This window comes from Sodiomyces alcalophilus (genome assembly GCF_042370955.1).
Source record: "Sodiomyces alcalophilus JCM 7366 unplaced genomic scaffold ACRALscaffold_3, whole genome shotgun sequence".
Classification (NCBI taxonomy): Eukaryota; Fungi; Ascomycota; class Sordariomycetes; order Glomerellales; family Plectosphaerellaceae; genus Sodiomyces; species Sodiomyces alcalophilus.
Genome location: NW_027263534.1, coordinates 2024073 through 2051427, shown reverse-complemented (window position 1 = coordinate 2051427; position 27355 = coordinate 2024073). Strand labels below are relative to the sequence as shown.

The 27355-nt window shown below is 55.1% G+C and overlaps 13 protein-coding genes across 13 annotated transcripts, besides 1 other annotated feature; 6 read left to right on the top strand and 7 right to left on the bottom strand.

Moving 5' to 3' along the window:
* Window positions 1–377: 377 nt before the first annotated feature.
* ACRALDRAFT_2026913 (uncharacterized protein) lies at window positions 378–1875 on the top strand (the record flags this gene model as incomplete). The annotated part of the gene is made up of 4 exons (XM_071020427.1): window positions 378–559; window positions 645–888; window positions 962–1410; window positions 1518–1875. 4 exons carry the CDS (start codon window positions 378–380, stop codon window positions 1873–1875), a joined length of 1233 nt encoding a protein of 410 aa, XP_070875986.1.
* A 688-nt stretch (window positions 1876–2563) lies between these two features.
* ACRALDRAFT_1069646 (uncharacterized protein) lies at window positions 2564–3803 on the top strand (the record flags this gene model as incomplete). The annotated part of the gene is made up of 2 exons (XM_071017689.1): window positions 2564–2613; window positions 2711–3803. 2 exons carry the CDS (start codon window positions 2564–2566, stop codon window positions 3801–3803), a joined length of 1143 nt encoding a protein of 380 aa, XP_070875985.1.
* Window positions 3804–4162: 359 nt separating this feature from the next.
* ACRALDRAFT_208863 (uncharacterized protein) lies at window positions 4163–5330 on the bottom strand (the record flags this gene model as incomplete). The annotated part of the gene is made up of 7 exons (XM_071022523.1): window positions 4163–4186; window positions 4249–4371; window positions 4421–4654; window positions 4688–4725; window positions 4812–4970; window positions 5092–5132; window positions 5206–5330. The coding sequence occupies 7 exons, from the start codon at window positions 5328–5330 to the stop codon at window positions 4163–4165; spliced, it is 744 nt and encodes a 247-aa protein (XP_070875984.1).
* Window positions 5331–6573: 1243 nt separating this feature from the next.
* On the top strand, window positions 6574–8224 carry ACRALDRAFT_1069645 (uncharacterized protein; the record flags this gene model as incomplete). The annotated part of the gene is made up of 2 exons (XM_071017688.1): window positions 6574–6666; window positions 6743–8224. The coding sequence occupies 2 exons, from the start codon at window positions 6574–6576 to the stop codon at window positions 8222–8224; spliced, it is 1575 nt and encodes a 524-aa protein (XP_070875983.1).
* A 22-nt stretch (window positions 8225–8246) lies between these two features.
* Window positions 8247–9243, bottom strand: ACRALDRAFT_208861 (uncharacterized protein; the record flags this gene model as incomplete). The annotated part of the gene is made up of 4 exons (XM_071022522.1): window positions 8247–8414; window positions 8486–9055; window positions 9140–9188; window positions 9215–9243. The coding sequence occupies 4 exons, from the start codon at window positions 9241–9243 to the stop codon at window positions 8247–8249; spliced, it is 816 nt and encodes a 271-aa protein (XP_070875982.1).
* A 22-nt stretch (window positions 9244–9265) lies between these two features.
* On the top strand, window positions 9266–9862 carry ACRALDRAFT_208860 (uncharacterized protein; the record flags this gene model as incomplete). The annotated part of the gene is made up of 4 exons (XM_071022521.1): window positions 9266–9488; window positions 9517–9564; window positions 9601–9757; window positions 9787–9862. The coding sequence occupies 4 exons, from the start codon at window positions 9266–9268 to the stop codon at window positions 9860–9862; spliced, it is 504 nt and encodes a 167-aa protein (XP_070875981.1).
* A 26-nt stretch (window positions 9863–9888) lies between these two features.
* ACRALDRAFT_1031216 (uncharacterized protein) lies at window positions 9889–11847 on the bottom strand (the record flags this gene model as incomplete). Its single annotated transcript, XM_071014904.1, has 2 exons — window positions 9889–10454; window positions 10545–11847. 2 exons carry the CDS (start codon window positions 11845–11847, stop codon window positions 9889–9891), a joined length of 1869 nt encoding a protein of 622 aa, XP_070875980.1.
* A 2776-nt stretch (window positions 11848–14623) lies between these two features.
* Window positions 14624–16258, bottom strand: ACRALDRAFT_1075706 (uncharacterized protein; the record flags this gene model as incomplete). The annotated part of the gene is made up of 2 exons (XM_071018417.1): window positions 14624–14808; window positions 14839–16258. 2 exons carry the CDS (start codon window positions 16256–16258, stop codon window positions 14624–14626), a joined length of 1605 nt encoding a protein of 534 aa, XP_070875979.1.
* A 110-nt stretch (window positions 16259–16368) lies between these two features.
* On the bottom strand, window positions 16369–16592 carry ACRALDRAFT_1062623 (uncharacterized protein; the record flags this gene model as incomplete). Its single annotated transcript, XM_071016639.1, has 1 exon — window positions 16369–16592. A coding segment is annotated over one exon (224 nt), but the record flags the coding sequence as incomplete, so codon positions are not given.
* A 1334-nt stretch (window positions 16593–17926) lies between these two features.
* Window positions 17927–18127: a sequence feature (Protein overlapping with rRNA (ACRALDRAFT_2102463, KAL2756956.1) was converted to a misc_feature.).
* Window positions 18128–19380: 1253 nt separating this feature from the next.
* On the bottom strand, window positions 19381–19845 carry ACRALDRAFT_1062622 (uncharacterized protein). The gene has a single exon (XM_071016638.1). It carries the CDS (start codon window positions 19770–19772, stop codon window positions 19506–19508), a length of 267 nt encoding a protein of 88 aa, XP_070875977.1. The 5' UTR covers window positions 19773–19845; the 3' UTR covers window positions 19381–19505.
* A 444-nt stretch (window positions 19846–20289) lies between these two features.
* On the top strand, window positions 20290–20733 carry ACRALDRAFT_2034225 (uncharacterized protein; the record flags this gene model as incomplete). The annotated part of the gene is made up of 1 exon (XM_071020748.1): window positions 20290–20733. A coding segment is annotated over one exon (444 nt), but the record flags the coding sequence as incomplete, so codon positions are not given.
* Window positions 20734–21000: 267 nt separating this feature from the next.
* ACRALDRAFT_2058627 (uncharacterized protein) lies at window positions 21001–21578 on the bottom strand. Its single transcript, XM_071021850.1, has 2 exons — window positions 21159–21578; window positions 21001–21066 (listed from the first exon to the last, which is right to left on the bottom strand). Exon 1 carries the CDS (start codon window positions 21569–21571, stop codon window positions 21371–21373), a length of 201 nt encoding a protein of 66 aa, XP_070875975.1. The 5' UTR covers window positions 21572–21578; the 3' UTR covers window positions 21001–21066; window positions 21159–21370.
* A 382-nt stretch (window positions 21579–21960) lies between these two features.
* Window positions 21961–23877, top strand: ACRALDRAFT_2026908 (uncharacterized protein; the record flags this gene model as incomplete). Its single annotated transcript, XM_071020426.1, has 4 exons — window positions 21961–22150; window positions 22252–22799; window positions 22913–23520; window positions 23703–23877. 4 exons carry the CDS (start codon window positions 21961–21963, stop codon window positions 23875–23877), a joined length of 1521 nt encoding a protein of 506 aa, XP_070875974.1.
* Window positions 23878–27355: the final 3478 nt, after the last annotated feature.

Sequence of the window (27355 nt, the reverse complement as noted above, 5' to 3'; positions counted from 1 at the left end):
GGACAAACGACGCATCTTTGGGGCCCTCGTGCTACCTTGGCAGCAGGCAGCAGCCAACAAAGCTCGAAGCCCCACGGGAAAACCTTCACCCAGCAGGTCCAACCTAAGCGAGACATTCATTCAGGCTGTGCCTCGTCTCTCGAACTTCCTTTTCGACTTTTCGATGCCAACTGGTCAGCTGCCTCCTCCGTTCCCGCACATCTATATCTCCTAGGCCCACCATCTTCCGGCTGTTCCGATCATCGATCATCCTCCACGACACCTCTTCTTTTCGACCGACGACCGACGACCCCGAACCTGTACAATCTTCGCCCGTCAGCTTCAGCTTTGCTAGAACCTTTTCATTCTTGTCTCTGTCGGCATTTTTAACCGTCATCATGACGACCGACAAGCCCGAACCTGGTCCTCCCGACGCCGGCATGCCTACCGCGAGCCCGGACGCCGGGATCACCAAGATGCCCCTCGATGCCCACCCAGCCGGCCGTGTTAGGCATGGCCGCTTGATGCAGATACTCCGCGGCCTGGCGTTGGCTCTCTACCTAAACACCTGTTGCGTCGTGTGCGTTGTCCCCGATCCCGCTGCATCCAGCCTCCGTCCTCCCCAAGAGATATTCAAGTCTGACATGTCTTTCTGCCGTCCGCAGTATCTTCGCGACACAGGTTCTCGGATCCCCCCTCTACTGGATCAACCGCGAGATATTCTACTCCTATATCGCCCTGACAAAGCAGTCGTTTGCGCTCGCCATCACCACCGTGACCCAGTGGTGGGGCCCGACCACAGTCCGTATCAGCGGTGATGCCTCGGTGGCCGGCCAGATTAAGAAGACGCCGGATGGCCTCGTGCAGTTTGACTTTCCCCTACGCATGGTCATGATTGCCAACCACCAGGTACACACATACACGCATTCTCTCTCCGTGGTACATGACGGGTCAGCAGCTGACTGTCTGGAAAAAACAATAGATCTACACCGACTGGATATACCTCTGGTGGGTAGGCTATGCAAACTCGCCTTCGATGCACGGCCACATCTACATCATTCTTAAAGAATCGCTCAAGTACATCCCCATCGTGGGCTGGGGGATGATGTTTTACGGCTTCATCTTCATGTCGCGCAAAATGGCCACAGACCAGCCACGGCTGGCGTACAGGCTGAACAAGCTGAAGGCGCTCCGTACTGGAGCGCACGGGGAGAAGTATCTCGACCCCATGTGGCTGCTGCTCTTCCCGGAGGGCACCAATCTGTCGGCTAACGGCCGCCGAAAGTCGGCTGCCTGGGCGGTCAAGGCGGGGCTCCGCGACCCGGAGCATGTCCTGCTGCCGCGGAGCACGGGCATGTACTTTTGCCTCCGGGAGTTGAGGGGCACCATTGAGTATATCTACGACTGCACCGTGGCCTATGAAGGCATTCCGTGAGTGTTTTTTTTTTTTTTTTTTTTTTTTTTTTTTTTTTTTTTCCCCTCCCGCTCATGAAAATGACTTGGCTCTTGTCGCAGTCGCTAACCCTGACGCGACGTAGTCGAGGCAAATTCGGCGAACAATACTTCACCCTGTCCAGCACGTATTTCCAGGGAAGGCCGCCCAAGTCGGTCAACTTCCACTGGCGACGGTTCCGGGTGGACGAGATCCCGCTGGAGGACCAGGCCGAGTTCGACCTCTGGCTGCGCGAGCGCTGGTACGAGAAGGACGCGCTGATGGAGACGTACCTGTCGACGGGCCGGTTCCCGCCACTGGAGAACGGCAACGCGGCGGACGACTACATCGAGACGGAGGTGCGCACGAAGCACTGGTACGAGTTTACGCAGATTTTCGTGGTTGTCGGGACGTTTGGCCTCGTTGCGCGGTCGTTGTTGAATGCTTGGTCCAAGTTTCGGTGATTGCAATGTCTGGAAGAGGATGAGCATGTTCTAGTTCCCTTTTTTTCGGGTCTTATAGCACGGACAGCATGGCGTCGCGATTCTCCATTGCTTTCATGTCGGGTTTCCTTGGTGCATGAGGGTAGTCCAGGGTTGGTCATGGGCATTCGTTGGATTTTGTATGGTTTCTTTCATATACCCACCCGGTGGACATGTGCGACTGGGCGACTCGGAGGTTTTTACGGTTTGAACTGGGAACATGATGAGGCGCAGTAGTCCGTGGGCGTTGGTTTCCAAAGACTTATTCCCTTCTCCTATTCACACGGAAGTGTATCATTGCGACATGGTCTCCCCAGCTTAGGTGGTGATGCGGCTTTTCAGACGCCGGTCGATCGGTGCAGCTTGGAGCGAGAACCCCCACTCACCGAATAAATACGAATACTGTTGGCCGCGCAGGATATGCGAGTCGAAGAGTCATTCGGTCCGACTCGACAAAGTACGAAAGTACAGGCGGCCTAGTACAGAGGTACGAAGTACGAAGATGACTTACCCCGCTGTTAGGTATTGTTCTTGTACTCTCGAAATCCTACTTCAACGTCTTACTCGGTACCTAACAACTATCACCATCCTCCGTTCTCCATCCCCTCACACGCACAACTACGCTCATATATAGGTCAGGTAGCGCTCTTATTTGGCCTCCCCAGTCAAAATGACGGCAGAATCCGGTAAAAAGATCAATGTGGCCGTTATAGGCTATGGGTACGTGCCTCTGATTATATCTTGCGAGGATCCAGGAGCATCTTCGTCCTGGGCCATGTCCTCACTCGCAACCCCTCTCACTAACATGGGAACCTAGCCTCTCGGCCAAAGTCTTCCACATCCCCTTCTTCAACCACGATCCCCAATTCAATCTCCACACCATCATCCAACGCAACCCCGACAAGGGCCCCGACTCGGCACCCCGTGACTACCCGGCTCTTAAACACCACACCTCGCTGGACCCGATGCTTGCCGACCCCGACGTTGACCTAGTCGCCATCCTCACCCCGCCCGACACGCACTTGGACTTTGCCACCCGGTGCCTGGAAGCAGGGAAGCACGTCCTGGTCGAGAAACCTTTCGTCCCATCGGTGGCTGACGCGGACCGCCTCATCGCCCTCGCCCGCCGCGTCGACCGCCGGATCTGCGTGTACCAGAACCGCCGATGGGACGCCGACTTTCTCGCGCTGCGCTCGCTCCTCGCCGAAGGGAAGCTGGGCCGCGCCGTCGAGCTGGACACGCATTTCGACCGGTTCCGTCCGCAGAAACCCGCCGCCGCCTCGTGGAAGGCGTCGCTGCCGATGGAACGAGGCGGTGGCATTCTGTACGACCTCGGCAGCCATCTTATCGACCAGGCGTACTGTCTCTTCGGGCTGCCGAGGGCGGTGTATGGGCGGTTGGTCGGACAGCGCGACGGGAGGCTCTTTGACGATGATGCGGCTGCGGCTGCGGCAGAGGGGGAGGAGCCAGATGGGGTGCATGTCGTGCTGAGCTACGCGGATGGTACCGTCGTCACGGTGCGTGCCGGGGTCATGAGCGTCGAGGACCCGCAGCCACGGTTCTGGCTGCGTGGTACCAGAGGTTCATTCCGCACTTGGGGGCTGGACCCCCAGGAGGACCAGCTACGGGGCGGTATGAAGCCGTCGGATCCCGGGTTCGGCGTGGATGACGCATGGAAGCCGCGGCTGCTGCAGGTGGGTGACGATGGGGCTACGATTCGGGAGGTGCCGCTCGAGGCCCCCAAGCCGCCTGCTACGTACATCCAGTTTTTCGACGAGTTGGGGAGGGCGCTGCGGTCAGGGAAGGAGGAGGATATCCCTGTCAAGGCCACCGAGGCGAGGGAGGTGCTGAGGATCTTGGAGGCTGTGAGGGAGAGTGCTCGTACGGGGCGGGAGGTGAGGTTGCAATAGACCGCGGGCACGCCGGCGTGGCCCCGCCCCGTTGTTGTATGTGTTCCGGTTGAGTGTTCCCCTCGGCGATGAGGTTAGGTGAGACCATGCGGTTGAGCCAAGTCACGGTTTGACTGTGCAAAGACAAACAAATACAAACGCACCGACGGAGAGCACCGATCCGAGGGAGGACAATATGAAGTCAATGTCGTAAGGTCCCACCGAGTAAGACAAGCGTCGACCTGTGACATTAAAAAGAAATGTCTCTTTCTGAGATTCTTATTTTTTGTCTTCCAAACTCGCGTATCGATAGATTGCTGTGCATTCCCCGTCCTTCTACGTACTTGAGTCAGTTGTTGCCCCCGTATCGGGAACATAAGTCACCAGAAGACGAACATCTCAAACTCGCAGGTGCCAGGACCATCTACCGCCCGTAACAATGCAACTTAGGAGTCTTATCTCTCACCTTGTCCTCTTCTTCCTCGCTGCTGCTCCCCTTGCGGGAGCCACAGACAACCGCTATATCGTAATACTCGCCGAGGTATGCATAATTGAAGTCGCAGCACTTCCACCAGCGGACCACGATGAGCTAACCAAAAATTTCTTTACACAAAAAGACGGCCGATATTGACGCATACATGGGAAAGATATCTGCGCAAGGCGACGTGGAAGAACTGGCCCGCTGGACGACAAGCCCCCACGGCGTCCTTCTCCACACGCAATCGCACACCGCCGAATCCCTTGCAGCGTACGACGAGGTCGTTGCCGTTGAGAAAGACCAAACCATCTCCATCCCCGATTGTAACACGGGACCTTGCAGGCGGCGGAGGAGGGGGCGGCAAATCTTGTCGTCCACCGGTGGCCGCGGTCGTCTGTGATCACGGGGGGTTGTCATGGAACGGAACCCTGCCGAGTATATGGTCTTTTCCGGGGACTAGAGTGGCTGGATGATTCTTGTGGGACGTACAAAGTACGGAATGGATTGCATTGCATGCATGATGCAGCCAGATTACTGTACATTTCTGCCACCAGGTTGGGTGAGGATCTGTTCATTGGTTGGGCGGAACGTAGACGTGAGCGTCTGTAAATGAAACCAGTTGCCTTTCTGCGGGGAGGAGAGACAGGGACAAGCACATGCATGAGAGTGCATCGCGTGCTTTAAAGGAGTAGTCGTGTATATGTAATCTTCTGTGGACATATCAACGAAGCAGCCTACGATAGCTACGAAGTAAGTCCCATGTTTCGTTTTCTCTATCTTTTCTTCTCTTAATATATAGAGGGATCCCTTATAACTACACCCGTAATCGACGAGACAAATCAGGTGTTGAGATGGAGTAATTACTTTGTACTCTGTACTTTGACAAAGTGCAGTAATTAGTGGCTGTACAAAGTACCGTTGCCCCGCTATTACTTTCTAGCAAACCCACGCCTCCTAGTGAAAATACCGTACAACGTATATGATTCGCTGCCTCCGTCTCGTCTGCAGAGAATACATTCCATGTTCTTTACATAGACCTTGTAGACGATCGATGCTGTGCTTGACCACATTCTTCTTGAACTGTTATTCTAGGATTCAATGTATGTTATGTTGAGTACCTACCTTAAGAAACTTCCGACTTGTTTCAGTGCTGTGGTTATTAGACAGGACCGTGGTTTCTGACAGTGTTTAATGTCGTTATTGTTCAAGGCATGGAATAGTGGATTTGGCCTGGAGAGCGCCTTGTAATGATTGGATGAATGTATACGAGTCCTAACGACCAACCATAACTCTAGCCAGTAAAAAGTATCAACGGATTACAATGGATACTAATATAGTAATTAGCCCTGTTAATACGCGATATAAACCTCATTGACCCCCTTGAAAACACAGGGAGAAAGACCCTGTACCCTGGTGTCCGCATGCTCTGTTAGTGGGTCAAACGAAGATCATCTGGCCAATAGAAACGGTCGTCCAGCGCCTCAGCAGACTTGACTTCCCCCTTGTGCTCCACCCTCTGTCTTCTGCAACCAGTGAGTGCCGTCGCCATCCATCGTCGCCATCGCCATCACCATCACCATTCGTCCTCCTATTATCAGGACTCACTACTTCCATTCTAGTGATCGTTTCCGTCACCATTCCCATAGCCACCTCGGCCACTCTTGCACAACGGCCAAGGGATGCGGCTTTAGACGACCGATCGACTTCTTCCCTTACTCTCTTCTGCGGAATTTCACCACCTCTTGCTCTTTTCTACGCCTGCTTCTTGGCCCTATTTTCTCCTTTTGTCTTCCCCCTTTCTCATACCGACCAGATACAAGCGATCCGAACCTTACATGAGGTCCGCTAACCATCGTACCCTTTTCGAGACAAATTCTTCTTGTTCTTGGCGAGCACCGGCTTGTCTTCACTAAAACAAAAAGGCGTAGACATAAGCTACCTTTTGGCGTTTGTGCTTCTCGGCCTCCCCTCCTACGTCTTCTCTCGCATTCTCGACCTCGTTCTCTCACGCGTCGTCGCCCATCATCCAATTCTTTCCTGCTCATCATCTTCTCGAACTTTATCATCATACCGAGAGCACTTTTGCCATCGATCGCCTGCCGACAAAAAGGGAACTAACCTCCAGAGTGGACTTCCCCTCTTTCTGGCCGTATCATACCATAATTACCTCTCGTTTCCCCAGCAGGCGCGCCATCTCCCAAGCCTGCCGATTTTCGAAACTTTGAATCTGGGTGGTCTCGCTCGACTGCCACACGCGTGGTTCGGGGTGCTCGGTCGTCGCCCTCAAAAAAGTCAATTTTCTAATTGGCCAGCATGGCGACCCTGTCCGCTGCCCCGACTTCCACAACCACCATACCGTCCTCTACCTTGAGCAATCATGACGCGCTCGATGGCTGGGAGCCTCCTGTGAGACCTTGTCTTCCCCTCTCCCGGGGATTTTGTCCCCTCTAACATTGGCCGCTAACCCCCAATCTCTCGTCAGGGCTCCTCGGGAGACAAGCCATCGCTGCATAACGATGATCACACCACGAAACAACGCCCCAACGGGAACCTGCCGGACCCATTCGACTATGGCTTCGACCCTCTGCCTCCCTCTAAGAAGAAACCTTCGAATGAAAATATCGCCTCCGTAAAAGGGGCGCGTTCATGGGATAGGAGCAACAGATCATCCGACGCCTCGGCCAAGCCCTTTATACACGATAACTCCAGACGATCCGGCACTGTTGACAAACGCACTACATCGGGCACAGTGTTAGATGATGGGGACGATGAAAATTCGAAATGGATCCATCGCGACAAATTGGCCAAGATTGAGAGCCGAGAACTCCAGGCTGCTGGCATCATACTCCCCCGATCCCGCGCGAGCAGCAGGCCCCGCAAGGGCCACAGCCGGGAGCGTCCCAATGGCCCCAAACGAACGCCTTCTGCCCCGCCTGAGGGTTCGGGGTCTCAAGACGCGGGTTTTTCCTCTTCGCGGCACAGGAACAACTCGGCCGTTGCTGAGGACCCCGTCGCGGACACCGAGTATCCGAGCTGGGATTTGCGCCGGCCCGAAGAAATCGAGGCCGAGCGCGAGGGGTACTGGATTTCCAGTGATACTCTGAACGGAGGCTCTAAGATTCCCGTGGCCAAGACGAGCCCCGTTCCCATTCCCGAAGTCGTTCTCGACCGATCGTCTCCCGCCAGCCGGAGGCAGAGCGACGCCGCGGGAGAGCACGAATCCATCAGTTACGCCAAGACGAGGTCGAGGAGCAGCAGTGCCAACGCCCTCAGCAACGCCACCCACAACCCGCGGCGACCGACCGCCGACGTCTCGCCCAAGAAAGGCGCGCCGCGTAAGACCTCGGCCCCGCTGTCCAAGGCAAATGGTTCCGCGACCGGCCGGCCCAAGACCCGAAGCGGCTCCAACAATAGCAGCAACGGCCGCGCGTCGACGAGGTCCGGCGAGTCGGGCTCCAGCAACAAGCATCCCGAAGGAGACCCCCCCTGGATGGTCGGCTCTTACAAGCCGGACCCCCGCCTACCGCCCGACCAGCAGCTTCTCCCCACCGTCGCCAAGCGCCTGCAGCAGGAGAAGTGGGAGAAGGAGGGCAAGTTCGGTAACGTCTACGATAAGGAGTTCCGACCCCTGACGGACGAGGGTCTGCACAAAAACCCCCGCGAATCCGCCGCCCAGAGCGCGTCCCAGGACGAGGAGAAACAGGAGCAGCCAGACGAGTGGCCCCTGAAGGGGGAGCAGAAGAGCTCCGCGGCCTTGAAACCTAGCACCTCGTATTCCACCATGCCCAGGATCTCCGACAAACCCCCGGGGAGTCCGCTGCCGAGCCCTCTGCCGAGCTCACGGCCTCCCACCGCCCAGCCACAGCAAGCGTCTGGCCAACAATCGGTGACGAGGGTTCCTGAACCGCCAAGCGAGGGCGCGGGCAAAAATAAGGAAGGCTGCGGGTGCTGTATCATCATGTGATCCAGTCCGCAGCCGGCGCTCCTTATTCTTCTCCCCATCGCCCATTTTCTGCCCAGCAGAGTCTCGAGTCGCTGGCCGACCACGACGTTACGACCTCTTTCTGCGCCCTTTGGTTTTCTTTTTTCCCTCTGCAGAATTCTCTTGGTAATATTTGCCCACTACCCTTTCCTAACATGAAGAGCTTGGCGCTCTTTTAACAGCCACAGCAAGCCTTGCGAGTTCCTCTCCTTTGTATTTTTGCCCCGCGGGTTCCCTCATGACATTACAATATCTCTCGGCACTTTTCCCGACATCATCCCTTGTCGGCCCACTGAACCAAACAATCTCTCTGGCCCTATCCTGGGAGCCCGGGCCTGACAGAAGGGCCTTGGGTGATGGTGTCCGACGCTCCTCGTCCAGGTCACCATGGACAGGAACGCTTTGAGTATTGATGCCATCAGCAGCAGACGCGGCACATCGTTTTAAAAGTCTCTGGTACCTATTTGACCTCTGTTTTTCTTTATTATCTACAAGGCGCAGTAGTGTTCTTTCTTCCCCGTCGAGGCGTTCTGAAAGGTTACGGCGTCTTTGTTCATGGAAACCAGCGTTTTTTTCTTCGTTGGCAGCCTCGTTCTGGGGTCTTCTTTTGTTTTGGGGCATGTCGCTCTTTTGTTTGTGTTTTGTTCTTCCCAATCCTTCAAGGCCAGGCGACGGGGAGTAGGAGCTTCCGAATGAGAAGGTTGAGAGGTGGGAGAGTGGAAGGGAGTTGGGGTTCTGCGCTGGGAGATGGGGGGAAAAGGGGATAAAGGGGGAGATGAGGTGCGTGAAGAGTGGTTGAGTTGGTGACTTTGGCTAAGACCGGCCTGTTGTAGGCGTCCGCTTACTCCTGATACCCATACATAACATATTATATTCCTTATCGTCAATGGTTTACACATCGAAGCTAGGTCTTTCCCGGGTAGGTGATGACTGGACATCCATCCCGCTCGACGTGCTCGCAACATACAGGACAAGTAGAAAGAAGGGTTGGCAAGAACCATAAGAACGCTGTATTCCTGCATCATGGTTTTGAAACGACTGGTTGGTATCCCGACACAGAAAACAAGAAAATGCACTGTCAAATCACGCCAAACCTGCTCATTGCCCTCCGCCTGCCCCCATAAAAGCACCATCGCTGGTTTCGTCTCTTTGTTCCACTTGCTTTCTCATCGTCTTTTTCTCTCATCGCTCGGGCCCGTTGAGACCAAGAACAAGTATCAGTCACTTGATATGTTCCTGCTCCAAGGTTGTGTTGGCTTTGGATCCAACCACAGTCTTCGGTGTCATTCCTTTTCTTCAACCATGGTCTATAGATGCATCTCGTTTCCTGAAATATTAGTGTATGACCAAAAGCAAAGATCCGGGATTGGGAATGGTGGTGGGAGAATTTGATGCGGAGTTGTCGAGATGCCTGGGTGAACGTCCAGACTCTGTTCAACAACCTTCATCTCATCTCGACTCTCTTCCCCTCTCTTTCATCCTGGGAATTCATGCCTATGCTGCGACAGCATATATGTTTTTGTTTTTCTTGTTTGGTGCGTGAGACATGACCAACACCCCTCTCGCGCTCTTCCATGCAGCGTTCGGACGAGCAAGGGGAGAAAGCACCAGCAAGCTTGAAATGCCACCATAGTGCGTCGGGCGCATTATTGGACCTCCTCTCCCTCGTCCTCTTCGCGAAATTGAATACCGCCGTCGACTTGGATGGCGCCGGCCACCCATTCGTTGGAGGCGACCTTCTCCAGTGACCATCTCGTCCTCGCTCGCATCAGGAGTCCCTCGGTGATTTCCATAGCACCGAGCATCCCCTTCTCCTCGAACTTGGCAATGCTGCCGTCGTGGTTGCCGTCATCGCCAGCATACTGGATCCATCGCCACTCGGCGCGCGCGATCCGATGGCTCGTGCGGCTGCGCATGCGGTGTCCATCGTTGCCGGTTCCGGGATACGGATCAAAGGGGAGGCGCGACTCGAGTAGGGCGTAGAGCAAGACACCCAGGGACCAAGCATCTGTCGCGCGGCCATCATATGGTAGGCCCATGATGACCTCCGGGGCGGCATAATCCTCAGAGCCGCAGCGGGTCTCGAGCTTCTCGTCATCGGCTATACGTCGGGACAGACCAAGATCCGTCAGGGTGACCACCGAGTACGGATAGGTGGTCCAGTCAACTGATGGATCGGCCAGCTCGGGTGCTGTGAGATTTACAAGCACATCTAGATGGGATTGGTTATCAGTTTCCTTCCACTAAAGCATAGCGGATTTTACCATATAACGTCAAGTTGAATGGACGGGGTTTTACTTACTCTCGAGTTTGATGTCCCGATGACATATTTTGCGGTCGTGCAGATATCGGACAGCGCCTACCAACTCGGAAAACATCCTCCTCAGCAAGGCCGGCTGGAGCACCTCGCGGTGGGCGGTGGCCACATCAAACAAGTCTCCACCGGGGCAGTGGCTGAGGACGAGTATAGCCCTGGTGGGTTCGATATTCCAGGCTTTCAGATGGACCAGAGATGGGTGGTGTATGCTTTGCATGATCTCCAACTCGCGCTTGAGGCTCATCTCGATGCGCTCCTCGCTTGCACCCCCCTTCGGGCCGTGCTCGCATACCTTGACGGCCACCAGACTCTTCCTGCGCGGCGACGGCTTGTCCGACGTAGGCGTCACGACGCCCGGCTGAGCGGCGATTGGTTGGTCGTCGTCCTCGCCATTCGTCTGGCTTGTTGCCAGCATGACCCGGCTGAATGTTCCCTGGCCGAGGAGCTTGATGGCTCGCCATCTCCGCCGCTTTCCATCGTCTCTGCGGCAGGCTTCGAAATACTCGCCTTGCGCCTTGGGCTTTCTCTCGGTGGCCGACGAATCAGCTGTATCTTTTGATGACTCGCTAGGAGGCGGGGTTGGGGGTTGTACCACTGTCGGGGTCAATCCACGGGATTCGGCCAGGTTGGCCTCGCGCCGAATTTGCGGCTCGCGCAAGCCGGACGATTCTTCGGGTTTCACACGGATTCCCGAGACAGTGCTTTGCCTTCTCGGAATCGCCATGGGGTCCGGAACATATTCGCTGATGCTGCGGTTGCGACCATGGCGCTCGACGGAACCGGAGTCTTCTTGCCCATCAGGCGCCTTGGCCGGTGCCTCGGCTCCCGCCAGGCTGGTATACGCTTTGCGCTTAGGCGCATTGACAGGAGCAGCGCCTATTGAATCGCCAGAGGTGGAGGCAATAACCGAATCGGAAGGGGCCGGATTCGGCATCGGATCGCGAGAGGACGACCGGTTGGCGAATCGCTTCCAGGGCCCGGGGGAGTCCCCGGAAAGGAGGGGCGACGGCAGCGGCGTGACGTCGCCCATGGCCGATATGACAGGACTGGCCACGCGGGAATTGGTAACAGATCCCGTACCCAGGGCGGCAGCGATGGCCCTTTTGATGCTAGGGCTTCGGGAGACGGGTAGAAAAGCTGATGAGAGACTCCTGCCCAGGGAATCTGAGCGAGGCGGGGAGGCGAGGTTGATGTCGGTTGCGATCTGAAGAGGGCCCGTGACGGAGCTGGCGGTAACTCCCTTGGCGCAAAAGTAACCGCGGTCGGCGTCCAGAGGCGGAGGGGTCATCGAATGCGAGTTGTCCAGCTGAAGCTGCGAGGTTGGGGAAGAAGTCCGGGTCTGGGCGCTCTTGACGGCATGTTCGGATTTTAGGTCGGATGTAGAGGAATTCAAGGATGAACGAACTGAGATTCCACTGGGGGATTCATTTGTTTCTCTGTGTTGGTCTGAAGGGAATGGCAAAGACGAGGCTGAGCCGGTGGGCATGTTTAACAATGCGCTGGCAGTGAAATGTCGGTCCTTGTCGTCGTTGTCGCTCTACCTCCGCCTGCGCAAGAGGGAGGTAAAAGCCTGCGGTCGTTGGAACGGGTGAGGTCGAGAGCTCAGATGAAGATGGCGAGGTGGGCGGGAGCAAATGGCTTTCGACACGGGTATGAATCGGATAGGAATTGGAAGAGTAGTCGAAGAGCAGCCGAGGGGAGAAACAGCAGGCGTGGCAATAATGTATGTGGCAGCAACTGCGCCCACAAGAGGAGCAACGTGTCAAACACCCTGTCACGATGACAAAGACGACGTCAGCTTGTGATCTCGGTCGACTCGAGCGACAGTTGCCAAGGGCAAACAAAGAATATCAAGGAAACACTCACTGTTGCGGCCGCGGGTGCTCAGTCAGGGTGGACAGAGCACCTCCTTGGAAGACGGATTGAGTGAAGCCAGACGGACAATCGTGACAAAGCAGGAATCCGAGCAACAATGGGGGCTGGCTAGTGGCGAGGAAATAATGAGGCGGGAAGAGCTAACGGGTGGTGGGCGGCGACTAGGGAGGGGTCAAGTCGCGTCGCTCGTGTGTAATTGGAATACCTTGTCTAGTTGGGTGTGACGAGAGCATGGGGGGGAAACAATAAAAGAAAAAGAAAGCAAAAAAGAAAGAAAAAAAGAGAGAGACCCGGTTCTGGATGTTGAGTGGCTATGCGAGCGCCTTCTATGGTAGTATCAGGTGGTGGATCAATTTGAGATTAGACTGTACGAAGTAAGCAACGCTGCAAGGACCCCTCAGATAGGCAGAACGGGCTGATGAGGGGTTGCTTGTCGAGATCGATGTGCAGGGTCGTCTGTGTTCAAGGTCGGACAAGTCCAATTCGGGCACATCCGCTTAATGGGGACAAAGGAGAAGAAGACAGAATCAGGACGGTCGAGGATAAACGGCAGGGTGAAGATGAATAAAAAAAAAAAGAAGGGACACGTGGGGAATAAGTGGGAAAAAAGAAACCGTGTTGAGTTTTGAGGGAAGGATCACAGTAGACATGTCGCTTGGCGGGTCCTCCTGTAACTCCACCGTAAACTTTATCTCATCCCTCCCAAAGAAGGGAAGGAAGGACTCAATTATCCTTGGATGCTTTCGTTCTTGAGATGACTCGAAACATTGGAATATCAGCAAGTGAGGGCGGGGACAGCCGGCTACTTCGTATTCGCACTGTACTATACGAAGCACGCACTGTACCTACCTACATAATCCTGGGGCGGACTTTCCCATTTGCAATGAGACAGAGACAGACACCTGACGTTTTTTTGACACTCCCAAGCCACCCCGTGATGGTTGATGACCGCACAAAGCAAGACACTGTGCTGTCTACGAAGTACTTCATATACATACGTCCAAATGCGCAAGTGAAATAAAGGAAATTCGATCGTCATTCTCGTCCTTCCATCGCGCGAGTACCATGATCTGGATCACACACTTCGGGTACTACGGAGTACGTATTTACAGCTCGTTTGCATAGTATGATCATTCCTCGCGTCGTCGCCCTCGGCTTATCCACGGTGGGCTATCTGTTGCAACAATTGGACAATGTTTAAAGAGAGAGAGAGAGGCGTGTCCGGTATCCGTACCAGCGTAGCACAACCACACCATGAGTGTTGTTGAACAGATACAACGTAGTATCGGCGAGGCTCTCGGTGACCCAGACTGCCCGTTTGATTCACAGAGAGATATGTTGTGTGTATAATAAAGGTTACAAAGTAAAATTTCGTGGCATCGATCGACTCGGTACGGAGGGTACACTGTACACTGTACATGCCACTGCAACCTGTACTGTACCTTCAGCCCGTTTCTCCTTCCCGACTTGGGGTTCGTGGCTACGCTCCGTGCCGAGTAGCTGGGCAGTTACATCCCGGACGCACGCACCAACTCTTTTCCTTCCATTCGGGTAACCGCCCGCAAATATACTTCGTACTCTCATATACTCCGTCGCCCTTTGTCCCTCACCTTACATGCCTTTGACCTTCTTGGTTAACGTCGTCTCCTCCCGACGTCTTCTCGGCTCGTGACAATGGGGCAAGATTTGGGCAACAAAGCGCAACCTTTGCAGATCAGAGGTGACAAAGATTCGGCTTCTTAGGACCGGCGCAGCCATTTGGCTTTCTCAGCCTGCCTCATCTTTGCCTCGTTTCCGTCCTTTCTTCCATGCTCATGGTATTGTCCTTGTGGATAGACCTTCTGCAGTCTTCTACACAACCGTGACGCAGCGTTACTCCAGCTTCATGTAGGGCCAAGGAGGCCAGCTTGGGTTGGCACGAACACATGTCGCACCGTGCTCAAGACGCTTCTCGGAAAAAAGCGAGTCGTCGCTCATCATCGTCGAGGAATGTCGAATTAAAAGTCGGTTGGTTGCCTATGATATAGGGTTCTTTGGCGGCTGGCCACCTTGTTGAGGCGGGTCTCTGCTTGGCCTGTCACGCTCGGCAACCGAGCTGCATTGTTCTCATCCATGTTGGCGATGGCAATGGCAGCCGGTGAGTGTGACTCGGTGACTTTGGTCGTTTCTCCAGTGTTCGAACTAAGATGTCACGGTATCCGCGGGTCCGGCGTATAATAGTAACTCGCTTCCGTCCCAGCCACGCCGGAATCTGGTTGGGGTGAGAACCCAGCGCCCATGGCGGATGGCGACGCCGAGGGATGCGGCACCTCGGTCCATTTTATAGCAACGGCCGGGTGAACAAGCGCAAACGTCGCCTTGTCATACGCGCACCCTGTGGTAGTCCGGGGCCAAGTCATCGGACCCTCATCGCCGTCATAGCACGTCCACAACCATTCGGGCAGTTCCCCAGCGTCACTGGGTACCGAATCGCTTTTACCGTCGGCCTCTTCATCCCCGTCGAATCCTCGCGAGATAGATGCCGACTTCTCCGCAAAAGCGGCAAGTCGATCCATTCGGTATTGGTGCACCTGTTCTGCCTCGCCCGGCCTCCCCGTCTCCGTAAGCAGCTTCTCCAGGTTCGCCAGAGCCGTCATGGACAGGCGCTCGTCCGCGTCAGACGTCAGCGCCATCCTGGCCGCCGACTGGAGCGACGCGATGGCGGCCGACACGTTACCCATGCGATAATATTTGACCCCCAACTCCAGCCTAATGGCCGCTTCCTGTTCCTCCGTCATGCTGTATGTGTTCATGTGGCCCGTCAGCACTTGTACCGCCTCGTCCAAACGGCCCTGCCTTTCCTTGCAGGCCGCTAGGATGCCCGCGTGGGATAGCGCCATATCCCCCAGCCACGAGTGCCGCCTCCCCGAAGCTTCCGCCCGGGCAAGGTGCCTACTCAGCGTCCCCTCGCAATCCTCGGGTCCCTGTCGAGCAAACACGCAGTCGACATAGTCACTGTAGAGCAGGTGGGTTAAAAAGTTCGCAGGGCCGGCCCGCTCCTCAATCTGGGGGAGCAGGAGCGAGTAGAGTCGCATCGACAACTCGTAGTAGTCGGAAAAGCTGGTCGCGCTCAGTCGTCTCCAGATGTGGGCCAAAATGTGATGGGGCCCGAGGACGATGGGGACCAGTCCAGCCAGGTAGTTGAGCACCAGTCGCAAAAGGTCGTGCTTGTGATGCCGGTCGAGATACCAGAGGAGGCAAACCGTCCTTGCTACAAAGTCGGGACTCTCTGCCGCCACGATTTCCTTGAGCGACTCGAACGACGGGCCGAGGACACTGTTGATATCGATCTTGTCTCCCCGCATCATGCACCTGTTGACCAGCGCAAAGCTAGCGATAATCCTCTCAAACAGGTCGTTGCTCCGATCCCCTTGGTCGAAACGGCTATTCGTGCAGTCTACGTCGTACTCGCAGTACCAGGCCCCCGACGAGAATGAACCATCGACGTAATCGCGGAAAAGGCCCAGGACCCTCTCGACGTCCTGCAGTTCGGTTGGCGGCGCGATGTCGGCACGTAGACTGGGCGGCGGGGACGGCGTCCGACAGGTAACCTCGCGGGTCGTCTGGCTACTGGGCACATGTCCAGCCCGGAGCTTGGCCAGGAGGGACGGGTTTCGCTTGACGTAGCGCTTGATATTGCCAAAGTCGACCGGCTGACCGCGGATTCGGAATTCGGACGGCTTGTGCAACGCATCTCGGTCTCGCTTAAGGATAAGGATGGCCAGCACCTCGTCGCCTTTCAACTTTTTGTCGAGTCCCCATTTCCAAATCCGTGACTTGTACATCTTGACGCTAGCAACGAGAATAAGACGAGCTCACCCAAGCCAACGACACAGGCAGTGACGGAGAGAGGGGAAGGGGGACGGGGACGGGGACGGGCATCTCGGCGACCTACGTTGCAACAAACTGATACTCCCTCTCCATAATATCCATGACCTCTTTTAACGACCTTTTCTCCTCCTGGTACAGCCTGGTAATAATGGGTCGTTTGGCCTCCCAGATCTCCGTGGGTACTCGCTTTCGGGCCTTGGTCTGGGAGCCCAGGCTAGCCGTGTCGTCGCCATCCGAGTCGGTGGACGAAGCTTTCCTCTTGAAGCGCACTATTGCCGGAGCATCCATGGCGGGCTGTCCCTGACCGGGGGTTTTTCGGGCGTAATGTCGGCGGGGGTGGGTTGAAGGTTGCTAGCTGCGTTGTCGACGAGGAAGCCCTGGAAATGCATCAAGAGGAAGCTCTTGGACGTCCTCAATGATTCGGTGGGTTGTCTCTCCCGCCATTTTGAGACGCAAGCTGGGCTGCGGAGGCTCAGGGGACGCGGGTAATAATTATATGAACACATTCGTACATGGGAAGAAACAAGGGGGTTAGGGGATGGGATGAGCTTCTCAGGGTAACAGCGGGATAGGAGTGGGGGGGTTCCGGGGTCTTGTTCCCTAGCCCGGAAAACTGCCCAAACAGTGCTGGGTGTTCTTGGCATGCCAATCAGGGGGAGTCGCTGAAGTTTAGCGTCGAAACGTGCATGTCTTCAAGCTGGAACAGGAGGGGGTTCATTTAAGGATGCATCGTGTCGTAGGGGAAAACTCCGTGTCCTCCTTCATGGTCTACCGACTGGAATTTCTCGAGCCTCTTGAGAAGTACAAAGTGCGAGTACATTCATCACATGGAACATGGAGCACATGGATGGGTGCGATGGCGGCATGCACGTTGGTTCCGCCACATAGGCTTACATACACGTGTACAGTACATACGCGAAATGAGCTGACGGAGTTAAGCGAGATGCCTACGACGCAAGCGCGGTTATTACCGCCATCAATGTCCCTACGAATAGATACCTACGTTGTATGTACAACGTACATACACTGTACACTGCGAGTACGATAAAAGACGCGAGTCACACCGTGCACCAACGTTGAAACGCAGACGCCGCCTTCAGTTTACTTCGTACTGTAACCAACTGCAGCGCCGCAGAAGCGCAATATGGACCAGCATAGCCCCATTTAGCCGCCATATACGCAGATTGCGCTGCATAAAGGATGTTCCGCTCGTCCAGAGGCGTGTATGCGCGGGATTGCTTTATTTGCTGCGTACTCCGTGCCTATCAGGGGCTCTCCTGTTGGTCTGGGAAGCCCCTCGAGACTTGGTGCAATACTTGCTGACAACCAACAGAACCGACGGGTGCAGTACGAAGTGCAGAGAAAGCTTCATATGCGCGGCGGCACACGAAATAGTTCACACATCCGCCTGTGCCGCGGCTCATGGGTTGCGGAAGTTGCAGTTCCCACCCCACAACACCACCATCATCCATCCATCTATACATCCATCCTCTCTCAGAATTTCCGGTGTGCCTTGCATTGGCGCTTTAGGGCGGGTAGAGGCGCTTTCCTCTCCTGGCCTAGCAGGCTAGCGAGCTACGCGGTGATCAATTGAAGTATTGGATGGAAGCATAGAAAGACAAAAGGCAAAAAAGAAAAGCACATACAACACCGGGTATTCGCTGGTCGTCACCGACCCAACTACTAATCCGGCCCTCACTGGCTTATCTATGGGAGAGCGGACGGGATCCCGAGCTTTCCAGTGGGTATGGTCGTATGTGACAGCATTACTGTTGGGAAGCATTTATAAGGGCTCTGCGGCATATACACCGGAACCCAAATAAACAAAAATACAATAATATACAACACCGGGCCGCCTGATGTAGTGAGACTCGCGACCTTGTAAGTCTGAAGACCACATACAGGAGCCAACTCTGAAGTTGTCGAATGCACCACCGCATATACCTCTCAAGCGTAAAGGTACGGAGTACATAGGATAGGTGGCTCCATTGATTAAGCACCAATACCTACCAGGCAGTTGTCCGCAGTAGCCTTGGGGTGAAGAAGGGGGAGGGTGAGCTACCCTAGACCCCTGTTCCCCTGTAATGGACAACGCCATCCCCGAGTCGCAAGCTGCTCATCCTCGGCTTGTCCGAGTCGGCGGATGCGCTAACAGGCGAATCAAAATCTCACTTCCCCTGCTTTATCCCTCCGGACCATGTCTGGCGGTTAGGTAGGGCCTGTGTAAGAGCGGCAGCCGACACATGGTTGCCGACGGTTTGCGTATGATGATAAACCAGCAGAGCTCTCTAGTCCGTTAAGCATACACATGATCTTTCACGATGGGACTTTGGTTCAACCTACTTACTACTCACTTGGGTATCTTGATCTGGAGATTGGTGTAGGGCAGAAACATCCCCTGTTCTGCGCCCTCCTGTTCTCATCTCATACCCCCGTTTTCTCACCGTATACTCCGGTCAGCCACTACCCGTTGCCCACACCAGGAGAGCTACAGGGGCCAAAGGGGACATCAAGCCTCCCAGAGGAAGACACCCCAAAGTCACTCGCTTTCTCATGCGAGTTATCGAGGTGCTGCACGTCGCCGGTATCCAGAATGGCCATTATAAACAGGTACATAGAGCGCCACGATATGGTCGGAACTTGCGTAATCTTTAACTGCCCGGTCTTCCTTTGTCTGCACCGTCAGCCCTCTTCACATAGCCTGATCAGTTCGGCCCGGTACGGAGCCCATTGCCCCTCCTGAAGTCGATATTGGGATCCCCTCAGCCGCGTAGTCCAGTCCAAGAACTATACCCCCTATTTCGTCCCGAGCCGCGAGCTGACAACGAGGCGGGGCCGTCATTCCAAAGTTCTTTTCCGTCCTTTTCTGCTCCTCTCAGCTTTCTTTCCACGCTGACGTCGGGGCAGACCGAGCACAAAGTGCCTTTCTAAAGAAGAAGGGGTGTTGTTGAGAAAACTATATATCAGGTCTTCATGTGGTCCAGCAAGATGTGGCAGCAGTCAGACAAACCACTTCACTCACCTCCCCATCCCTCGAACCCTTCGACCGACCCGGTTGGGAGCTCTGGCTTTGTAAGAGAGAAGGACGACGACGCCCTTCTGAGGATATTGCAAGACAAACACAGTGAGTGCTGCCGGGAATTGGGACCAGGGTAGGAAGCGATGGCATAAGACCTCACCCTGCAGCAGTGGATGAAAGACTTACAGGCATTGCAGACAGCCGCGCGTCTCAGCGTCTCGTCGAGCCCAACAGCCATGGACGGGAATGTCCAGAAAAAGGGCAGCGCGAAGGGATCCAGTCAGGATACGAAGGGAAACCAGCCAGACCCGTACGTGGGCATCTTTGACGGCCTGCTTCCCAGGATCGAGAGCCGCGGGCAGAGCAAGCACCCTCCGAAGCGCGGCGGCAAAAAACAGGAGCATGGCTCCCATCAAAAGTCCGTTGGACCATCCAATCCACCCAACCATGATGCAGCCAGTCGGAATGATGAGAAGGCGGACCAGTAAGCTGATATTGATACGGTGGTAGTTGAAAAAAAAGCTGCATCGGCCAGCGCCGAGCCCTCTTCGGCGAAACCAGGGGGAAAAAACGATGAGAAAGGGAGGGAGAGAGCGACATGGGCCGCCAAGCTCCAACGTCAGCACCAACGGCCCCCACGATATGTGCTCGCTGTTCCAATTCTCCCAGTCCCCAACATGTCGCGCCTGTCAGCTCTCCTCCCTCAAGACTAAGCGCGCGTGTGCCGCGCATCTCGTGCCGCACACATGCAGTATGCCCAACCGTTTTCCAGCTGTTGGAGACGGACGGAAGGAAAGCTGGTGTCCGATTCGACTCGACATCGGCATTCCTGCCCGACTGGGTACAGCAGCCCGGGGGAATGGCATGCGGCACCAGATGCAGTGAGCGAGGGTGGGGGGCATGTTAGGCGCCGAATCTGGCCAGTTCTTGGTTGAATGTCTGTCGTTTATTACATCGATGCCAGCAATATACAAGGTGAGAGGGGGAGGAGGTTTAGGAAGTGGAAAATGGACGTTGGAGCAAAAGGAAGTGAAGATACTGCATACTCGACTCGGCATCACACATACCATAGTAGGAAAGGGGTATAATTATCAAGGCGTGCCTCTTCTGATCAATAATAGACAAGGAGGGTGTTATTCGGAGTCGTTCAGCGCCAGAGCCGTCCGCTGTTCCAAGCCAGCCCGCGGATACGGATCGAAGTCCAGACAAAAGGCGAAGCAGGGGTGCATCTTATTAGCAACCCTTGATGTGTCTGAAAAATGTCAGCAGGGGTGGGCCCTATGGGACTCTACGGTGCATCCTGGGATTACCCTCCGTAAGAACTGGGGCCTGCCCAGCCGGCGAGTCCGACTGTTGAGTTGCAGAAACTCACGCGCCCCCTTTCTTTCGTCCAGTTCATCCAGAAGGTAAGTGTAAGTCAGCGATGCCATACTTCGTACCTACGTCCAGTGTGCATGCATGTACGTGGCAGGGATCAAAACGCCGCATAATTACCCCTTCATGGGGAAGAAAAATAATCACCGCTTATCCAACACACCTGCAGCAAAAACGGGAAGAAAAGGAAGGGCATTCTCGGCTTAGGTCGTCATTAGCCACTGCCTCCTCCGTTGCCGCGTCATCGCCATCAGCGTCGCCGACGGCCCGCCGCTCAGTGTCCACCGAGTACATCGCGGTTATGATTCGCCAAACCACGCATATCAGCATATCATGGTGCAGCCAGGGGGTGAGGGGCGACTGCAGGGTCTGATGCACCGCAGTCACATGTCAGAAGACGACGAGTATGACACAACGTGAGGCTGTGCTGAGACATTCTTGGGGTTGGTTGGTGGGCATACGGTGCTTCGATCAAGGGCGAGGCCCAAGTAGGCACCTAGTTGCGGCAAGTGCCCTGACGACCACAGGACGCGGCGCTCGATGGTGCCAACGGGACGGCGCGTGCGGCGAGCACAACCTCGTCCCAGCCAGAGACGCAGCGGGATACAGGGGTTCCTCAAGTATATTCGTGGGAGTCCCTATGCCGAGGATATTCCGCGTCATCCCAGATGGATTAACAAGCAGAGCCCGCGAGACCGTTTGCGACGTGGGGAGGCATGACCCGGTCCTCAAAGACCTCGTCTGTCAGATGACGGCGTTCGATCCGCGGAAGAGGATCACGTTGGCGTACCCGTGGTTTCATGGTATCCGAAGTGGCGTAGATAATCAGAATAGCATAAGAATCGTTATGACACAGCATCCTGCAGCATGTCATTGCGGTCATTAACGAACCAAGCATGTGGTCCAAACTTCTCGGCGCAGCTACGTGTATGTAGTGCGTAGGGGGCTAGGTACTCAGTAAGGAGCGAAGGAAGTGGACATTGGGTCGGGATAGTCACGTGACCACTAACGTCGCGTTCCGGTCTTAGTACCCAGGTACCTGATTAGATAAGATATCCCCGCCCCGCAACGCGTCCGGTCGCGTCTACCCACACTCACTTCGCGTCGAACAATCGCTGGTGAATGAATTGATCCCTCCATCGCTCAGGCCGTTTGAGATGTGAAGAACGGCAACTGGACTGACATTTTCAAACGGCCAAAGGGGACACTACCGCCACACATCACCCGACTGTCTCCCATCTCCCATCTTCCTCGGGAGCCATCATGTTGCGACCAGACTACAACCGAATCGACCCTAAGAGGCGTAACGTGGTCGATCATCGCAAGAGACAGTTTGCCGAGGTTGCGTACAAAGAGCAGACTTACCCTTATCGCCTCAACTTCTACACCGATGCTCCCACGGCCGACATCACCCTCGAGCAGTTCGAGCAATGGGCTATTGACCGGCTACGAAGTATGGCTGGCCTTTACATTCTTCCCTCTTCGCGCCCAAACAGAAGAAGCCTTTCTTTACCTAGTCTAGAGACTGACACATCTTTGCTTTGCTCAACACAGTTCTCGCGGAACTGGAGGCTTGCTCCTTCCGCAACAAGTCTCCCGCCGAAGTAGCCGCTCACATGAAGCCGCTCCTCGACAAGTATCTCCCTCTCGAGTCCAACACGTCCCAGTCCCCGCAAGTCTTCGCGCAGCGTCAGAAGGACCACTATAGCCACTTTATTCTCCGCCTCGCCTTCGCCGCCACCGAGGACCTGCGCCGCCGGTTCTCCCGCGTCGAGACCATGCTCTTCCGCCTGCGCTTCAACTCGGACGACCTCGCCGACCGCAGCGCCTTTGTGGCCAACCTCGATCTGGACTGGTGGGAGACCGTCTCCGAGGACGAAAAGCGCGAGTTTGCCTCCCATTTCGCGAGCCTCAATCCCTCACGCAAGGCGGCGGCGGCGGCCGAGGAGGAAACTTGGTTCAAGGTCGATTGGCAGCGTGTCCCGGAGCTGGTGGAGCAGCGAAGGGTGTTTCTGAAGGGCGGCAAGGCGTTCGTGCCCAGCCGTGAGCAGGCCAGCATGGTCATCGGCGAGTTCAGTACTCGTCTCGAAAAGCAACTCGAGGTACGTTCAACCGTTCCATTCGTCGTCCCCTCCCTCCTAGCTCGAGATGTAAAAGTTTCTGCAACCCCCCTCGTCGGCACAGCGACACGACTAACTCGGAGAATTGAGTGTAGCTCACCGCGCGTGCCCTTCCTCGCTTGGACGAAGACGAACGTCTAACGCCGATCCTCGACCACCTCTCCAAGAACTTCATCACCCCCGATGCGTCCTATCTCTCCGGGTCTTCTACCTCGGTCGGCACAGACATCTCGGCCCGCAACGTCGACTCTCTGTCGCAGCATTTCCCTGCCTGCATGTCCCACCTTCACCGCTCGCTCCGCCGCGACGCTCACCTGAAGCATTACGGCCGCCTTCAATACACCCTCTTCCTCAAGGGGATCGGCCTCAACCTGGAAGAATGCTTGATCTTTTGGCGACAGGGCTTCCGCAACATCACGGACGACACCTTCAACAAGGAATACCGTTACAATGTCCGCCATGCTTATGGTGATGTTGGAGGCGACTCCAACCGTCGGGGTGGAGGCTATAGCCCCTTCAGTTGCCAGAAGATCCTCACGGAGCACCCGCCAGGACCCGGGGAGGCCCATGGTTGTCCATACCGCCATTTCGATCTGGATAACCTAAACACCCTGGTGCAAGCATTGGGTGTGTCGGATAGGAATGTGCTACAGGGCGTACGGGAGGACAAGGAAAGCCAGAAATACCATATGGCTTGCAATCGGTACGTGAATCCTCAATCTTTTTCTTTTATTTTCCACCATCACCATCGAGCCCGTGGGGTTCAACGTCCTCTTCGCTGTTCTTTCTTCTCGTCATTCTTTCCTGTGGCCGTGGCCCAAACGGAAACCTGCTAAATGAGGGATCTACCCCCCGATATGCTTCTATGCTAACCTGTTGAACCAGCGTCTTCGAACATCTTCATAAACAGGAACTCAAAAGGGCCAAGGACGACGGTATCTTCACCTCCGCACAGCTCGAGACCATCGTCCACCCCAATGAATATTTCAAGCGAAGCTACTTGCTCAAAAGCCTTGACAAGCCCAGAGACTCATCAGACGTCAAGATGGAAGGTTCCTGATCTGCGTGAAGTGCGCCAGCTCAACCTCGCCCATTCTGTGCTGTACATTGTTGACGGCCGAGGAGTGCAACCAATGACGGCCACAGTCGGACGCGTTACCGGCAGGTGTTACCGTGTTATACTCAGCTGATGGTTTACATGCAAGTCCGCATGTGCGACGAGTCGCGGCGATATAAGAGTCATCAGCGGTGCTGCATGAGAGGGGCCGGGATGTCCCATTCGTTCCATCAGAGCTACATCAGCAGCAAGACAGTTGGCATGACAGGGGGTTGAAGGCGTCCAGGGGAGAGGCTTAGGAAACGATGACCTTTGGGCGTCTGGATAGTATGCATCATTGGCATCACTGCAACGGGTATATGCGGTTGTACAAGACGAAAAGTCGGGATATCTGTGAGGGCAGGACGTATTACAGGGAGACATTCTGCCAGGAACTCGGTGTTTGGGGCGTCCGCTGCGTGGCGTTCTCGGTTTTGGAGTAGCTCATCTTTATTTCCAACTACGGGCAAATCCCCGCGTCATGGTGGACGGGTGCATCACAGGTCGTTTGAGGCTTCAGTTCCGGCCCTGTCACGAGGATCGACCAAGGCGCCTCCAATTGCTGAATGGGTTGGTTGTGTCATCACCCCGGTGCACAGCCCGTTGGACTTTCTGGTTCGTCCTTGAACGAATGATCACCCCCTTCTATGGCTCATCGGGAACATGGACACGATATGTATAAACCATAACAGACAGATAGGGGTGATTCGCAGTATGATGAATGGATTTGCAGATCTGTGGTTTATCCTGATCGATTCCTTCGTGTCGGACGGAGACTGAGCTCAACATACCAGCGGAGAAAGGGGGGGCAATGGAGGGAGCGTAGGGCGAGTTTCTAAATCTCGTCGTCGACCGGGTCGTCCAGGCAATCCCATTTGGCCAAGGCCACGGCAGCCTTCCATTCCCTCACTCAATTCAAAGCTGTGGAGGACGCAAAGGCCTGGACTGTTCCAACGAGCTAGTTCAGTGGGCAAGTTAACAGAGCCAGGTCCGAAGCAGGTCGAGCTTATTAGTAAACACGAAAGCGGACCATCCTGAATGAAAACAGCTCGCCACCCGCCGACCCCGCTGGACCGACCGGACGATGGCCCCTAGTTCCACCGGGCCAACGCATCGCCATCTTAGCGCGGTACTACCCCGGAGACGGAGTAGTCGGCTTGAACAGACTCGGGCCAACCATGAATGGGTTCACATCTTTTCTCGCTCCCGATCCTCGACCTCGGGATGTTCTTATTGGTTCCCTGGTGACAAAACACCGGGACCCGGGAAGGTACAACATCTGCATCCCAATCGAATCGACGATGTGGGTTGAAAAAGGCAAGGACCGGCACTAACGGTCCTTAGCGGTTCCCGACGGTGGGAGCCGCTTCGGAGTCGTGGAGAACCCCCAGGCCGTCCACGGAATTCAAAGGAAAGCTCGGAGTTGTTCGGTGATTAGATCAGGAGCGGCGCCTCCAACACCGCCGTCTGCTGACTTTGATCTTGAAATGGCTTCATCAAGAGGTAGGCATGGGACGAGGGAGGGAAAAAGCGGCCGTTGAGAACTGGCGGCGGGACTGCCCTTAGTCTATCGGAGCTGGACCGACTGCGTGTAGACCTCAACCCTCGATTGGCATAGGGTTTGGCTTTGGATTCCCTATGAAGAGACCCTGCTTCAGACGTGGAGTAATTTACGTTGTACCCTACAGGGGGGATGGGAGGGGTCGGTACTACTATTGGTCTCTGAGTTCTTTCAATCGCAATCGGACGTCAGTGTGCGTGCTGGGATCGTCTCTGGGCAACGAGACCCAGCAAGGCTTGGGAAGCCGTGGCATGGCGTGGGAGATCGCGATCAGTTGTGGGACGAACTGTGATGTTGAATCAGGCAGAAGAGTCATGGAGCCAGCAATGGACAACGTACGGTTGGTGGGGGAGAGCTGAGTAACGCGGATACCCGACAACGACTTTGTGCGATCGATCACCCCGAAACGACACGATGGCCGTAGCAAAGATAGGTCGCAGTATAACATGGCGTTTCATGGTATGTCAGATTCGCCAGTAATCAACAGTAAGGCTGCCGGTGTCCAGGCCCCTTTTTTTTCATTCAGCCGGGTCTCCTTGAATATCAAGAGCCAGTAGATATCAATGGCCAGCAAACATAATGAGCCAGTGGCTCCCTTGGGAGACCGAGGCCCGCCATGATTGTATCTGCAGCAAATACCATATGGATAAGGCTTGTTCATTCTACTTCGTCAAGTTGCAGGTGAACAGATGGGTCTGGTCCATCAACGTAGAAGATTGATCACGTCTTGCGCGTCGAACCTTGGCTGTGGTTGGCGAGGCGCAGATTACACAGGAGGGCAGGAGGATGATAACGTCGATGCTGTGATGGCGTGCATCCGTGTGCCCGATGATTGGATATAGAGGGGGGAGAGGGGGTGGTGAAACCGTGAAGAGGACGAGGGGATCGAGAACAAGTTGACCTGGATCGGTGCCTCTCCACGCTTTATCTACAGCAATTTCCCAAAGCGGATAAGATAGACTACAAGTACACTGTACTTCGAGGATCGAGAAAATGGTGAGCCATCAGTACCAAGGCGACCGATGGCGCTTCCCATTGGCCGCCGACTTTTGGGGTTTTCTCTCTATTGTATTTCTCCTTTCGTTTTCCCCTTGATTTTTTGATTGGCAGACATAACATGAATGTTTGGTCCTTGGATGGGGAATGGCACAAATGGATCCTAACCATCATGGTAAAGTCTTTTCTCCGTACGAACGTACGTTGTACATACGTACTTCGTAAGGCGGCGGTGTCCGTTCAAAGCAAAACGTACGTTTCGTTTCGCACATGCGGAGCTGACTGATTCTGGTGCACACACCGAGCAAGTCGGAGGGAAAAGAAAAACACGAGGCCGTGTTTGTGTAGCGAGAGCGGATGGCCCGACGACTCCGCCCAACAGGCGGTCGGAATCCAATTTCGTATCAGCTGGGCATGGCATGCGAAAACATTGGCGTCTTGGGCCCTTGAGGCTCAGCGGCCGGGGAAATGATGGTTTCACATGCCACGACCACACGGAGTGTCCGGAACTGAAAAGTATGAGAGGACTGCTTGTCGATTGGTCCTTTGTGAAACGGTAGTCGGGCGGGGGCCAAGGACCGTCCCAGCCAGTAAGAGACGCAACTGGGAGCTTGACGGTCAACGGTCAATCAGCCAAGTGGCCAAGGTCCTCCGTTTAATTACATAGGACAGTCCCCTGATTGCCTTGTACACGTGTAGGTACTTGGTGAAGTTGGCCGTTGAAAACAGTCTGTTAGTCGGGCGTACTAAGTACAGTCCCTAGGCAGCCATCCTGGGGATTAAGAGTACCTAGTAATCTAGAGGTGGCTCAGCATGTCTAGAATCTGTCCTCTCAGTGTTCGTTGTGAGAAGGGACACAATACAGCGGACGTTGCAAGTTGTACT

Coding starts and splice junctions, on each gene's coding strand:
- ACRALDRAFT_1062622 (XM_071016638.1), bottom strand. CDS start 19,772: ATGGTTGGGTGGATTGGATGGTCCAACGGACTTTTGATGGGAGCCATG.
- ACRALDRAFT_2058627 (XM_071021850.1), bottom strand. CDS start 21,571: ATGACATGCTGCAGGATGCTGTGTCATAACGATTCTTATGCTATTCTG.